Source organism: Monodelphis domestica, chromosome 3 (genome assembly GCF_027887165.1).
Source record: "Monodelphis domestica isolate mMonDom1 chromosome 3, mMonDom1.pri, whole genome shotgun sequence".
NCBI classification, from domain to species: Eukaryota; Metazoa; Chordata; class Mammalia; order Didelphimorphia; family Didelphidae; genus Monodelphis; species Monodelphis domestica.
The window spans coordinates 242137216-242153881 of NC_077229.1; the positions used below are offsets into that span (position 1 = coordinate 242137216).

The window sequence follows — 16666 nt, forward strand, 5'->3', positions numbered from 1 at the left end:
CTAGGTCACACAACTAGTATGTGTCTGGTATGATTTGAATCCATGTTTTCTTTATTCCATGTCCAATGCACCTTGCATTCCATACTTATTTTTGGTGCTGGTTTCTTCAGGTAAGAAATCAAGATAAACTAATTTACACTTTTGAGTTTAGTATTTTGGTTCTTTGTGAATAAAAAAATGTATTCTAAAGGGTAATTCTTTGTAAGGTAGCAAGGTCTGTTCCTGTTCTATAGTGTCTAATTTGCAAAGTTACAGAGTTGCCTGGGGCCCAGAAATGATTAAATGACTTGGCGATGATTATGAAACTTAATGTCTGTTAGCAGCAAGAACTAAACTGACGTCTTCCTGACTTCCAGGCCAGTTCTCTTTCCACTAGACCATGCTTCCTCTCAGGCGAGCCAAAAAGGACATGGAATGTAGACACAAAGGTGGGCTTCATTTGCTCTCCTTAAATTATTATTCTTATTTTAAAAACCCTTACTTTCTATCTTAGAATCAATATTGTGTTTTGGTCCGAAGGCAGGAGAGTGGGAAAGGCAATGAAGGGTAAGTGATTTGCTCTGGGTCATATAGCCGGGAAGTGTCTGAGGCTAGATTTGAACCCAGAACCTCCCATTTCTAGGCCTGGCTCTCAATCCACTGAGTCACCTAGCTTCCCCCCTCCTTACATTATTCACCAACTTCCTACCAAAGACAGGTACTAAAAGAAAAATCTGTATCAGCAGGACCATTTTAGACAAATGACAAGGGTGGATCTGGTGACCTCAACAGCTTTACTGAAACAAAAGCAAGAAAATAAGCTTGATCTTTCTCAGGGAACCAGGAACTTGTCTATCTGCACTCTAAAGTAAGCTGAGTTCCGTAAGAGTTAAAAAAAAAAAGAAAAAGAAAGTAAAGCTGCTTTAACTGTGTTCTCTTTAGAATAAAAAAAAATAAAAAGTCCCATTACTGATGGTATCTCAGAAGCAGGAAACAGTACCTCAAGAGTCAGCCTACAAGTGTATCCAGAAATGCTCTGTCTTCTCCTTTTTGTTGTTCTTCAGGCACACAAAGGTAGGAATACTTTTTCCATTTCTCTTTAATTGTGTATTTTTCCTTTTGTGTAACAGAGAATCAGAATTTAGAAAGATTCAAAGGTCACTTAGCTTTTTTTATTTTTCAAGTGTTCACAAAAACTAGAAACTATAAACAGATAACATCAGCAAAGATTTCTGTAGGCTTACAAAGTGATTGTTAAATTTCTTTGAATGACTGCATTGATAATTTTGCCATATCTTAGAAAGCTTCAGCTATTTATTTTGAATTTTATGTATTTTAAAAAAGAAATCTAATTAATTACTATTATATATTTCAGCCATTTCTGAAGAGAAATTTGTGGATACCACTATAAAACTTGCCAAGAATATGATTTTTGAATGTGAGTATCCAGGATTGGAATTCACAAGCCAGGCAGAATGGTTCAAGATCACAACAAAAGGGAAGGATTCCATGGCTATTTTCAATCCTGAATATGGTGAGCTCATTAGGATGAACTATATCAATAGAGTTCACTTTTTCAACTCTTCTGTGGCTGCGAATGTTTCCCTTTTCTTCCATAATGCCTCAAAAGCTGATGTCGGACTTTATTCTTGCAGTCTCCAACTTTTCCCTCTTGGACTTTGGGAAAAGGTGATAAAGGTAGTCCAGTCAGGTAAGAGCAAACTCCCTTGGCACCACTTCTTACTTCTCTCCTCTCCAGAAACTTCTAGATCTAAGTAGGAATTGATAAATAATTACAGTCACTAGTCACACAGTATTTTATAATCTGGGAACAGAATTGTAGAAGAGCAAAACAATTCATATCAATTTACTCTTAAAACATGGTGAATTTGAATGGAGTCATCTAATGGAAATACTATTTTACCAGTTTGAATATGACATCAATAAGGGTAGGGAAGTTATATACTGGCCTCATGCTTTCCATAGACAGACTATAACCTTAAAGTTGGAAAGTGGGTTCTATTTCTCTATTACCTTCTCTTTCAGTATTATTCTCTCCCCTCTTTACAGTCTCTCTCCACTTAGGCACCTAATATATGCATTCTACCAACAGGTGCCCAGGGCTCCCTTCTTGCATCCAACATAGTCCTTATTCAAAGTCCTGATTCTGAATCTCTCTCCATCCTCCCCATAGCTTGATATTTTAACAATGAATTTGGAAAGGCACTGACTTTGGAGTTAGGAAGGTATGGATTTCAGTGAATGATAAAATATTTTTAAGTGCTCCTAGTGTGCAAAGCACAGTGCCAAGCTAGGAGAGAAGAATGGATGAGGATTGGAATCCTCTTATATTTATTAGTTATGTATTCTGATTTCTTCCTCTGTAAAGTGGAGATAATGATTATACCAACTTCACGATGGTGGTGTTAGAATCACATGAGATAATGTACTAAATTCATTTACAAACCTCAAAGTTCTATGTAAATATCAATGATTATTATTACTATGTATTAATTTAATTGGTGATTGTTTTATTGCTTCTGGGAAAATGTGAACTTTATTATAAAGGGAAGTGTCTCACATGATGTAATTCTAAACTCAAGAGAACGGAGAGCAGAAGTGATTTTTCTGTAGTGAAAGAAGCAGGTTCTTCTCTGTTTCCCTAAAATTATACTATAGAGTCAACCACCTCTTTAGCAAAGCCAGTCATGTCCACATAGCTTCTATTTCCCATTGTCCTATTTTTAAGGGATTAACAGCTTGTAACTGTCACTGACATTGCCAATAGGAAACATCAAAGGGTAAGGAGTAGGAAAGGTCTCCAAGTCCTGTTGATATTCACTCATACCTTAGTACAATACTACTCACCCCCCTGCACCCGAAGTTGGCACTCACATAGTGTCAGTTGTCAAGATCCCTCTGCTCAACTATTCATTCACTAAAGAATTCATTTTACCACTCCAGTCCTTTCTGGCTTCTGTTTTCACTCATCTGTGAAGTACTTTTTTGCAAGTTTACAGATACAGTCAGCTCTTAATTATCTATTATAATAGAAGACAGCGTTGGCAGGCATAAGAAAAATCAGTATGTTTCCTACCAGATGCCCACATTTGGCTAGAGATGAACCTGGGTTTCACCTTCCTTCTCTGGGTGGCAGGTCATTGTGGCAGCTTTAGTCCCAAGTGAGATTTTCTGTTTCCTGCCAGAAGTCAGCCAATTTAAAATATATAGTTTGGCCTCATCCCAGATGGGTAGGCTGTTTGTAATAGAGGGTGGATTTGCAAACAACTAAATTTAAATGGTAATATTAAAGTAGGATTATTGAAGCTTCATGAATAACAAGCTATAGCCATGCTTTCCTATTTTCTATCAAAGGAGGAAAGGATTTAGAAGTGAAAGGGGTTTAGAAATCAACTCATCCAAATTCCCCTGCTTTCAAATGGAGAAACTGAAGACTAGACAGGCTAATGGACTGGTTTAAAACCACACCAATAATAAATAGCACTGGTGAGATTCTGACTCTAGATTAATATATGTATATTTTGCTGTTGTATTATTACTTGGATGACAGAGGTGGGAGCTTGGTAGTGTTAGCTCTTTGACTCGTAGGACTTTATAAAAATTGGATATATGTTTTGCAGTTAGTATGGAGGCTTAAAAAATTTATGACAATGTAACATTTGTATTTTCCTCCCTTTCAGCCTTTCTCTCTGCCTCTGCCTCTTTCTCACACTATCTACCATCTGTGTTCTGAAGGTCAGATTAGAGAAAAGATATTGGTTTATCAGTATTTGATTGGATACTTTCCCCTTTTGTTTAGGAATGAAAATGTGATGCCCAAAATTCTAGCTGTACTTTAAAATAATTTTATAGAAAATGACCAATCTTCACAAATACTATATTTTATTTCACAAATGTCTATTCTATAAGGAGGAAAAGGAAATCTTTTTTAATTCTTTTTACAGAAGGTAAGGGTCAGGGCTGTATGAAAGTTTGTATTTATATGATCCATAAGAAGATTTAAATAGTAGGGCTGGGAGGTAGGAAAAATTTCCACCTGGAGCTATATTTGCATGGAGCTCTACTTCCAAATGTTCTAGTTTGGTCCAAGCCCTCATAATGCTTTTCTGAAATTTGTACTTGGAGGAGCTCAAGAATTTAACCTAATAGACTAACTTTTTTTTAAATCTAGAACCTAGTGGGGATGGAGTAGAGTGAGAGATTTGGTGAAGAAGATAATAAAATCAGTATACTTGACTGCATCCCTTTTGTCCTTTTCCTCCAAAGATGATTAGATAGATGAAGATTCTTATTTCCTGGTGGTATAGGAGATTGATGTCAATGGTACTTCTTTGAAATAATCTGACTTTTAGGCTCCTTTGAAGGTACATCTTGAGTGAAAGGAATGTACCAAGGGAGCTATCTACACTTGTCTAGCTGTGGTGGCTCAAAGTCACTGAATGCAGTGATGCAGAAGTCACTTACCTCCAGCTATTTGTGAAACACAGCAGAGGTTCAATCATTTTCCCTTTCCTTTTCTTTTTTCCCTATTGATTTTTTCTATTTCTTCCACTTAAAAAAACTAGCAAACCAAATCTTTCACTGCCCTTTCAGCTCCTTTCCAAAATTTGTGCTTAGAGTAGAATACAAAACAATTTATAGATCTTATTGTAGAGAACTGGTACCATTTTCTTAGGTCCATTCTAGCATGAAAGTTCTTTGATTTTATGATGATGCATAATTGCTTTAAATTATATGGGCTTCAAAAGATAGGTGTCATAACTGCAATTTATTCTAAATGACCTAGGCAAAAAGAGCTGACTGTGCTCCAACTTTTTCCATTTCCATTTCATTGTCTTGTATTTGAAAAAAAAAAGGTCTTTAGTATTACAGATTTCTTTTTAAGTAATCAATCAAGAAACATTTATTAAAACCTACTATGTGCCAGGCAGTGTAAAAAATTAAAATGGAAGGTGGTACAAAGACAAAAATGAATGAATCCTTGCCCTCAAGGAGCTTATATTCTCTGGGGAAACACTGTTACTGTATATTAGTAAACAGAAAATATTTTTATCTTGTGGATATTTAATATCCTATTTTTACCAATTACTTATAAAAATAATTTTTAACATTCTTAAACTTTTTTTTTTAATTTCTCAATTCTCTTCCTCCTTCCATCCTTACCTCCTCCTTTTTGAGAAGACAATTTGTTATAGGTTATACATGTACAGTCATGAAAAACCTATTTCTATATTATTCATATTGTGAAAGAAGACACAACTTCCTCCCCCCTCCATTCCCCTCCCTCCAACCCCCAAATAAGGAAATTTTTAAAAAAGTTTGCCCTGGCTGCATTCAGATTTCATCAGTTTAGAGGTGGAAATCTTTCAGAATTATCTTGGATCATTCTGCTGTTAGCTAAATCATTCTCAATTGATAATGATACAATACAGTGATCCCTCACCTATTCTGGGAGTTAGGACCCCTGCCATAGGTGAAAATCACTGAAGTGGTGGTGTTATATTTATTTTATTATTAACATATATTTTTAAGGCTTTATAACCCCTTCCCACTCTCCTAAAAACCTTTTTCCACACTCATATGAACCTTTCCCACACCCTTATAAACACTTCATATGCTTTTAAACACTTTCTGAACATATGGATGTAGTGTGGTAGAACAAACAAACCAATGCTAGAGTCAATGAGCCAATCAGCTCCCAGGATACAGAACACAGCTCTGTGGTTGGTTGCCTTTCATTCCATCAGCCAATAGTGTGCCATGTACAATCTCACGTTGGCAAACTTGTGCAAATGGTAGTGGTGTACTGCATTTCTATTGTGTACAGTATGGTATTCATCCGCAAAATCCTGTGATATAGTAAAAACTCTATGATAGAGGATTAGATATTTAAAAAAAACCCACAGTACAGTGAAGCTACAATAAGTGAACCTCAATATAGTGAGGGATGACTGACTTGCTGTTACTGGGTACAATGTTCTCTTGGTTCTGCTCATTTCACTTTGTATCAGTTCATGCAAGCTTTCCAGGTTCTTCTGAGGGTATCCTGCTAGTCATTTCTTATAGCACAATAGTATACCATTTAGGAAAAAAAAATAAAAAGAAGATAATTTTAGAGCAACATTAGTAACTAGAGTACTCAGGAATGGCTTCATGAAGTAGCACTTGATATGAATTTTGAGTTGAGCTAAAGATTTTAAGATGTGGAAGAGAGAGGAGAATTTAACCTAGTAGGTTCTAGATAGGCACGAATTCAACTTATTCTAAGGCATGGAGGAAGGACTTGAAATGTTGTAGAGGAATAACATCGAGTAGCTTCTATGTAGCAGCTATGATGAGATTTTCTAGTGGGTGTAAGGGCACATATGGCAAGGCCATTGAGAACTTAAGAGGATGCATTTTCTCTCCTCCCTCCAATAATAGTTGATAACATTGGCTAGGGGACTTAATATATTTTTTAAAATCCTTATCTTCTTTATTAGAATCAATACTAGGAATTTGTTCTAAGACAGAAGAGGGGTAAGGGCTGGGCAATGGGGGTTAAGTGACTTGTACAGGGTCACACAGGAAGCATTTGAGGCTAGATTTTGAACCTAGGACCTCTTAGGGTCTAAGCAACATACGTGCAGATTAATATGAAGAGATAAGGACAAAGTAAAGAGAGAAATTTATGGGGTATGCAGTATGTGTGGGGTGAAGGGGTCCAGGAAAGATAAGCCTCTCAAAGGAGCTATCACTTGAGTTGATTCTGGAATGGACATACAGATTTGGAGAGGCAGAAGTATAGAGGTCATGGAAGCCAGTTTGAAAAAGGAATAGAGACTAAAGATGTCCCTGTAGGAGACAGCAAGTAGGACAGTTTAGTGGACGTGTGTATAAAATAAGGGTTTTTATATTTGTTGACTTGGCTGAACCATTCAGTCATTCTTTCTTTCAGCAGTATTTATTGGGCACCTAGTATCCTTGAAACAATTTTATACACTTATAGGAGATAGAGTGAAGAGTACAACTCAATGATTGCCTTTCTGGAGAAGCAAAAGAAGCAGAATTCTCTTATGAGTGGGATGATAAGAGAAGGCTTTGTAGAGGAATACTTCACACTGAAGTTGAAAGATCAATAGATTTTGTTGAGAAGATAAGAACCAAAAAGGGCATTAAAGTATAGGAAACTGGAAGGACAAAGGCCACAGGACAGGGAAGGACAACATGTGTTTATGAACTGTGAGCATGCCAGTTTGATGGAAGAAAGGATTCTCACAGAGCAGTAGTCTGGAATAAGCCTGGCAAAGGAAGTTTAGGTTAACTTGTGGAGGACCTTGATAATGGACTTTGGCTTTATCCTATAGGTTTTTTAATGCAAAGTTTTGTAAATGCTATTGAAACTATCACAGCTAGTACTATGAGAAGTAGGTTATCACTGACATATTAAAGCTAAAAATTCAGTTCAATTCAATTTATGAAACATTTATTAAGTGCCTATGATGTGTAAGAGACTGTGTTGGAAGAAAATTGAGGAAGAAACAAGCATTTTTTTTAGAACCCTTACCTTCTGCCTCGGAATCAATACTGTGTATTGGCTCCAAGGCAGAAGAGTGATAAGGGCTAGGCAATGGGGGTTAAGTGACTTGCTCAGGGTCACACATCTAGGAAGTGTCTAAGGCTGGATTTGAACTTAGGACCTCCCATTTCTAGGCCTGGCTCTCAATCCACTGAGCCACCCAGCTGCCACCAGAAACAAGTATTCTTAATGATATATAGTGGCATACAAAACCACTACAGTAGCATGCTAGTTTTTATTCCTCAAAAGTTTCTTGTCATTCAGTCAGTTGTCCACTCATTTAATCAAACTGACCTTCCTAAAGCACAGGTCTGATCACATTACCCCTATCCTGTTCCATAAACTTTAGTGGCTCCCTATCATTTCCAAGATCAAAATAAGAATGCAGCCCATTACAACAGTGAGAGCCACTATTTATTTGTTTGTTTATTTGTTTACTTTTCTTTGTATATTCAAGGAAAAGAAGTATAGATTTTCACATTGCCTGACAACCAATAGGCTTCCAATAAATGCATAATAACTTGACTTTACAAAATGAGAGATAATTCTTATTTTAGGTATATTCTATAAAACCTATTTATAAGTATCAAATTACACACTTCAGCACTATTCATATGTACAAGATGTTATTACAAGAAAGCAATCTCTTATAGGTTTTGAATAGGGGAGTGAAATGATGAAATGTGTGTTTAAGAAAGATTATCCAGGTGATAGTGTGCTGGATGAGCTGGAGGAAAGCAATATTATAGCAAAGAGTCAGAAGATCCTAGCTTGATCACTGTGTCACTATTGATAAGTTACACACACTCTCTAACATTAGCTGCCACGTCCACATATTGGGAATAAATATACTTGCATCCCTTTCTTTTCATATGCCCAGCAGATAATAGGTACTTAAATGTTTAGTGATAGACTGATGTGACTCGACTTTCTTCTCTCAGGTTATAATATATATATATATATATACACATAGAATATACTTTTCTGTTAGTGTTAAATATTGATAAAATAAACTAAAAGACCAAAAAATTATATATATATATGTATATATATAAAATACAGCAGAGATAATATTCAAATTCAGATCCCCTGATAACAAATTCAGTGTCCTTTCCACTGTTGCCATGTTATTATTATTCTTCTTCTCATCATCATTAGCAGAACAGTTAGGAGGTTATTACAGTGTTCCAGACAAGAGAGGTTAAGGATTTGAATTTGGAGAGTAACACCAGAAGTTAAGGGAAGGGACAGATTCAATAGTTATCATGAAGGAAGGCTTGTTAACTGATTGGTTCTGGGAGAATCAGAAAGAGGAAAAAAAAGTAAAAAAAAAGACTAAAGTTTCCAATATGAGCATCAAGATAAAATGGCCAGACATGAATAGAAATAGAAAGCAGGATAATGAGTTTTATTTTAGCCATGATGACTTTGAGATGCCTGGTGAACATCCAGGAAGAGATGTGCAACTAGCAAGAGAAAATAAGAGAAAAGAACTTCAGAGAGACAGCTGGGGGTAGAAATACAGTTCTAAAAGCCACTTTTATAGATCATAGTTGCAGACTTGGGAAAGAATAAGATCTCTGAGGGAGAGAGTATTTATTATCAGCTTTTAAAAATAAAAAGTAATATTTATGTTGTTCTAATAAACCAATCAGGCATATAGCTTTGCATCAAAGATGCTTATTTCCATTGAGAAAATTAAAAAAAACACATATATGTATTGTGTGTGTGTTGGGGGGGGTGTTGGATAGATTCAGGCTCCCCCAAGCAAAGAGACTGTAGGAGCACATAGGCTTATATAGTGTTTCACGAAAAAGAGGATGGGATGATTGGGCAAGGTGGGAAATTTGTGCCCACCACAAGAAATATACTGTTGGGGGCAGCTGGGTAGCTCAGTGGATTGAGAACCAGGCCTAGAGATGGGAGGTCCTAGGTTCAAATCTGACCTCAGCCACTTCCTAGCTGTGTGACCCTGGGCAAGTCACTTGACCCCCATTGCCTAGCCCTTACCACTCTTCTGCCTTGGAGCCAATACACAGTATTGACTCCAAGATGGAAGGTAAAGGTTTTTATTAAAAAAAAAAAGAAATATACTGTCATTCTTTTGGAATTTATGGATACAACTTTGATAAGATAGAAGAAAATGTGGGCACTGTTCAGGTCATGCCAATCTTTTTGGACTGAAAACTGCAAAGTCACTTTCAGACATATGTCATCATTCCATAATCTTGATGTCCCAAAGTTATTACAAAAATCACAAAAGTCACTGAAAATATTAACATTTCCATTTCCTCCATTTCCCTACTAATTTTGGCTAACGGGATATTTTCCCCTGATAGCCAAAGAAGAAGAAAAAACTTGGTGGGACATAATTTTTAGTTATAATCTATTGTGAATATCTTTACACAATATCCATGAAAACATTAAGAAACAGAAAAATAACTTGTCACCAATATAGCAAAACAAAAGGCCAAACCAATTCAATAATGAATATCAATATTGACTAACATCAAGTATTTTTGCATTTTTGTAGCCCATTCCCATTGCCTGCAAATTTTATTTCAGATCTCAGATATCCTATGTGGTTGTTTAATATATAAAAACAACTCTTGGACATCATGGGATAGTTCTCCTCTCTAGTAGATTTACTTCTTTGTTTCCAAGTTACTTGTAGGAAATTCTTAGATGTTCCTACTAAAATATTTATAAACCAGATCTCAATACACATTAATACAATTTTTAAAATTTTATTTCACCAGTAACTAGTTCAAGTGATGAAAATCATCTAAAACTTTGTGACTCTGATTTTATTAACAATAGAACAAATCAGTTAAAATTCAGAAATTTTGGGTTTTTACATGCTCATTATAAGGTTAATTTTTCAGAAATTCTTAAATTTAAGAAATGAGGGATGAATTTGTCATGCACTTGTTTCAGTTGTGTCTGACTCTTCATAACCACTTGGGGATTTTTTTTGACAAAAATATTGAAGTGATTTGCCATTTTCTTTTCTAGCTCATTTACAGATGAGGAAAATGAAACAAATGGTTAAGTAACTAGTTCAGGGCTATACAGCCATTAAGTATTTGAGGCTAGATTTGAACTCAGGAAGATGAACTTTCCTGACTTCAGGCCTGGCACTCTTTCTATTATTCCACCTAGCTGTCCAAGAAATTAACAGAAACCTTTATTTTGCTCTACATTTTCATCACTAACCCTAAAGACAAGCAATGATGTATTCATTAAATTTGGATGTTATAAATATGGCAAAAATAGCTAACATATTAGTGACAAGATTTGACTCCCAAAAGAGCTCAATAGACAAATGATTGGTCAAATCGAATGTGATGAATATGAACAGGGGTGTGTGAAATCTTGAACAAAAAATAAATTACAGAGAAACAATGAAAATGCAGTTCATGTGACAAATATCAGGGAATTTTAGTAGATTGTGAATGGAACATGAGTAAACAGCATGACAACAATCTGTGATCCCATCAATATAGGATTATTATTATGTACTATTACTTAACAGCTAACTTCCAGGGAATTTCCCGAGTTATAAAGGTGTCAAATATCCAACATCACAAAATTTGTATCTATTGGGGTAAGATTGGAACCCAAGAATTGTCCATTCCATTCTATCTCCCATGCCATGCTGCCATTAGATTGAAATTTTAAGTTGCGTCAATTTAAGTATGATGCCCTGCAAGGAAAATCTGATCCCAATCTACTCTGTCCTGACAAAAATCATATCTGTAGGATTGTCTCTCATTCTGGGAACTCCATGCTGAGGATAATGATAGGCTAGAGCTTACTGAGAGGAAACTAAGCTATGGGAACAAAAGGACTTGAATCCATGTCACATTATGATTAGTTGAAGTAATAGGATATTTATGTGGAGAAGAGAAGGCATAGTGAGAATATGATTTGTTGTCTTTAAATATGTAAAAAAATGACATGTATCAGGGACATTAGACTAGCTCTTCTGGATCCCAAAGAACAGAACTAGGACCATTGTGTGGATGTTATAGACATGCAGATTTGGGCTCAAAATAAGGAAACATTTTCTAATATCATTTCAGAAATGGAATGGGCTGGCTTATAAAATTGTTTCTCCTTTAGCCTGAAGCTTTCAAGCTAATTCTGAATATTGTGGAGGAGATTTGTGCTTTAGAAAGCATTGCCTAGATCCATGATGGCAAACCAAAGGCATGTGCATGCAGAGTGCTCTCAGTGGGCACACCTGCCCTCATCTTCCAAATTTTGTAACTAGAAAAGCAGAGGGACTTGAGAGGAGCTGCTCCCCTTCCCATCTCCTATGTGCCTGATGACGTTTTTATCACATCACCCACTCCTCTGCCTAGCAGTCCAACGGGAACACTTCCTCCCCTGGCTGGGTTAAGGTGGTGGCTCTCAGTTGGCAGAGCTGGAGGGGAGCTGAACCTTTGGGTCTCTCTCCCCTTCCCCTCTCTTTACTTGCTGAGTACATTCCACACTTCACCTCCCCCTCTCTGCCCAGAGTACAATAGGAGGTCTTTCTACCTCTTGTGTGGGGTAACCAGGGCAGGGTGCGCCCAGCACTTAATGGTGGGTGAAGCATGGCACTTGGTCACTCAAAGTTTCGGCATCACTGGCCTAAACAATCTATGGCTTCAGATTTTCTAATTGTATGAAGTAGGAGAACCTGGAGAAAGCAATGGCAAAAAGCCAAGGAAGGAATTTCAAGGCTGGGTTTAGTCAATGGTGCAGATATATCAAGAAGGATTAGGATTAAAATTGGGGATTGGATTTGGACACTGTGAAGTGATGGAGAACCTTCAGGAAAACATTTAAAGAAAAACAGCAGGGGGAGAAGCAGAAAGTATTAAGAAGAAACTAGGTTGTGAAGAAATATATATTGCCCTTATAAACCAATTGTGGGAAGTTTTGCTGTAAAGGAAGTAGAAAAATAAGCTTTTATTCCAAAGGGGACAGTAGGATCAAAGTCTTTTTGAAAGAAAGGAAGCTAGGCAGATTTGAAACTATAAGGAAAGAAGGCGAGATTAAAAGTAGAGGGGATAACTGAAGGAACAAATTCCCAGTAGAAACAGTAAGTGATGGGATGGAACATAGGGGAGGAAAGCTTAATTTTCCAAAGTAGAAGAGGTATATATTCTGTGATAAAATTGGAAAAATGAAGAAGAGACATGAAGAGAAAAAAAGAGGAAGAGAAAGAGAAAGAAAGATTGGGTTATGGAAACTGAAAATTTTCTTGATCACATCTATGATCACATTTCATATTTTCTATGTTTAAAAAATTTTAAATCTATCATTTCCTTAGGATAAGAGCTGTCTGTTGAGTAAAAAACACCCTTTGTAGGGAAAAAAAACCTATAAATATAATCTTAAAGAGTTGCCTGGAGGTAGTGAGAGGGTTAGTGACTTACATAGCATCAGCCAGCCAGCAAATGTTAGAGGTTGGGCTTGAGCTTACAAGTTTTACAATATATTTATGTAGCTTGTCAGATATACTCACAAATTAAGGCTGATGTCTTTATAAAACTTAAGTGTTGGAGATTCTCTGTTGATAATTCATTCCACCTAAAAACCTATTTTTATGGATTAACTATGTCTCCAGCATTGGGATGTTTGATAGAAGTGTACATAAGAATAGGAAGCTACTTGGAGTAGTGGATAGAGTACTGGACCTGGAATTAGAAATGCTCATATCTTTATGAGTTCAAATCTGGCCTCAGACAGTTACTAGGTATTTGATCCTGGACAAATCACTTAACCTGCAAAGAATCTGACATGACTGAAACAACTGAACAACAAGATAAGTGGACAGAGTTCTGGGCCTGGAGTCAGGAAGACCTGAATTCAAATACAGACTCATCAACTAGCTGTGTGACCCTGCTTTCCTCAGTGTCTTCATTTCTAAAATGGATTAGAGGAAGAAATAGCAAACTACTCTAGTATCTTTGCCAAGAAGTTCCAAAACAGAGGTCATGAAGAGTTCCATGTGACTGAAAGATGACTAAACAACAAAATACATAGAAGTATAGATCAGATTGGGACAAATATTTTCACTTTGCTAAAGGAAAAACCAGCATTCAGTAGTTTGTAAGAAAGGCTATTCCTGGCATTGTTCTTTTTTTAAAAAATGGAAAGTATTTAAAATCCTGACAATGTGACCTTAAGAAAATCAAATTGTGCAAGAGCCACAGTGCTTCTTTCCGGTGGATTTTTTCCCATCATTTCCCCTAATTTCTCCTTGGGGGACATATATGTTTTTGTGAACCTTGCAGAGGAGAAGAACATCTAAGTGCCTTTTTTAATTAAACTTCTCACTTTACCTTGGGGGAAGTCTATAATACAGCAATCCATATTTGACTTCTTTGAAAGTGTGCTCTCAAGGTTTGAACTTATGAAATCAAAGACACTGGGCAAAGTATAACTATTTTATGTCACTTCAGTTTCTTATCTTTCAAATGTCTGCAAAACTTGGCTGCTTGATCAGCAGCTTGTACCAGAGAAAGATCATTAAGTAGACATTGCTTAATAGATTTAAAACAAAAGGAGATCGTGAATTGAATTTGATCTTTGTAAATTAAGATGTTGGTTTGTTTATGTAGACAGGTATAGAGGACTTAAACTTATCAACAAAGTGTATGTGAAAATTATGTGATTTGGCCAAAATGACAGGGCTTTGCTAAAATGCATAATGATATAGTTAATATTTTTTTCTGAAAGTCTGAAAGACTGGCTTTTGTTGCAATGAAAATATTCAAATGAGGGAAACTGAGGTAAAGTTCTGAGCATGATCAAATTAGCAAGGCTAACTAACAATGGTTAATAAATGGGTTCCAAGGCTCCTTAGTAGCCAGGGACATTGAACTGTATTTATAGAGCATTTGTATAGATACAAGTAAGGAATATCAGAATGGGGAACATAAACAATAAATGAGGAACATTGATCCCACACTGAAGAACATGATATTGATTCTCATGGGTGTTTATACTTTCTGATTTGTTGGGGCATTTTGGGACTTTTCATTGTTGTCATGGAAAGATATAACATGCAATTATCCTTGACAAGAACATGGAACTTCTATTGAAAGGAGCAAATTTGACAGGTAAGAATACCTCAGGGCATGGAGGTTTATCAGCCCTGGCTGACCTCTAGTCACTATGACCTATAAGCTACAGCTTTGGAATTTATCCTGCTGACTACTGAGTTCCTACGAGCTCAGCTGTGCCCCAAATAGGGCAGTTAGCTGACAGACTGAAGCCAGTGTCCTGTCATACCCACTTCTTATTTACATGATTTATAACAACTAAACTACATATGTAATTAAAGTATGTGATTAAAAATAAATGATTGATCAATAATTGATGAATATTTCATACTTCATTTAAAGTTTCAGGAGAGGAAAAAACCCTCAATTATGTCCAAGATTTATCTTCCCAGCACTATAAAATCCAAAGTTTCAGTTATGTTCAACACTTAGATTTTTTTTTATATCAGAAGGTGTCCCCTTTACTGAGAGACTTGTACTAAAGGAAAGATTAATTCAGGTTCAGTTGAGAAAAGTAAGAGTAGTCAAAATTGCATAGGTATCTTTCCAGTTGAAATAGTTTCATGAGGTGGTATTTTTGTTTTGGTAGGGTTTTTTTTTCTGTTCTTTTTTGGTCTTTTAAAATCTAAAGTTAACCAAGACCAAATAAGATGAAAATTTTTACATACAAAGTTGAATAGAAAAATATGATTTTTCATGAAGCTGTGAATATGTGTTATGAACAGCTTGCTTTTCTTTTTATGTATGTAAAAATTCAGTGTAGTCTTTTGTTTTTTTACATCCTTACCATCTGTCTTAAAATTGATACTAAGCATCAATTCCAAGGTAGGAGTAAGAGTTAGGCAATTGGGGTTAAGTGACTTGACTTGCCCTGTGTTACACGGAGAGTAAGTCTCTTTCCCATTGTCCTTTGATATTTGTTTCCATTTGTTGTTTTAATGCTTCATTTAAAAAATGCTTTTTAAATATTCTTCTGCATTTTTCTTTTTGTTTTAGCAACCCCATTTCCCCTTTTCTCCATCTATCCTCCAACTCCTCCCACCCCACATTGAAGGAAATGTAAAACCTTTTCACCATCTATATAGTCCAAAAAAAACAAATCCCTACATTAGACATGTCTGAAATATATGCCTTATTCTGAACCCTGAGTTTGTTATTTCTCTGTCACAAGATAGAGTATTTCATCACCAGTCCTTTGGCATGGTTGATCATTGCATTGAGAAGGCAAACTATATGATATCAAATTATACATGTAAAATCATATAAAACATACTTCCATATTAGTCATACTGCAAAAAAAGAAACAAAAATAAATTTAAAAATATGCTTCAATTTACATTCAGAATTCATTGGTTCTCTCTCTGGAAGTTGATTACATTTTTCATCATTAATGATTTGGAGTTATCTTGGATCATTGTATTGATCTGAGAAGCTAAATCTTTCAGTTGATGATCATTACAATGTGGTTATTACTATGTGCAATGATCTTATGGTTCTGCTCACTTCACTCTGCATCATTTCATATAGATTTTCTTAGGATTTTCTGAAACCATCCCACTCATTTCTTAAAGAACAATATTATTCCATAATAATCATAACCACAACTTGTTCACCCATTCCTTGATTGGCTTCTTCTCCATTTCTAATTCTTCACACCACAAAAAGAGCTTCTAGAATTATGTTTGTATATGTAAGGCTTTTTTCTTTTCCTTTGGTCTTTTGGGGATGCCTATATAATAGTGGTATTGCTGGATCAAAGGGTATGCACAGTTATATGGCTCTTTGGGCATAGCTCCAAATTGTTCTCCAGAATGCTTGGACCAGATCATAATTCCACCAATAGTACATTAGTGTCCAAATTTTTTCTTATCCCTCCAACATTTATCATTTTCCTTTTCTGTCTTAATCTGATGTGTAAGGTGACAGCTCAGAGTTGCTTTAATTTGCCTTTCATTAATCAATAGCGATTTAGAGTTTTTTTTTCATTTAATTATTGATAGCTTTGATTTCTTCGGAAAATTAACTGTCTATAACTTTTGACCATTTG

The 16666-nt window shown here is 35.8% G+C and overlaps 1 protein-coding gene across 1 annotated transcript in view; it reads left to right on the plus strand.

The window, feature by feature from the left end:
• Positions 1–932: 932 nt before the first annotated feature.
• Positions 933–16666, plus strand: part of CD226 (CD226 molecule) — a 103505-nt gene continuing 87771 nt past the window's right edge. Inside the window, exons 1-2 of the mRNA XM_007487779.2 lie at positions 933–1053; positions 1355–1690. Coding sequence (XP_007487841.1) covers positions 1011–1053; positions 1355–1690 — 379 coding nt within the window. The 5' untranslated portion in view covers positions 933–1010. The remainder of the gene's footprint in view (positions 1054–1354; positions 1691–16666) is intronic.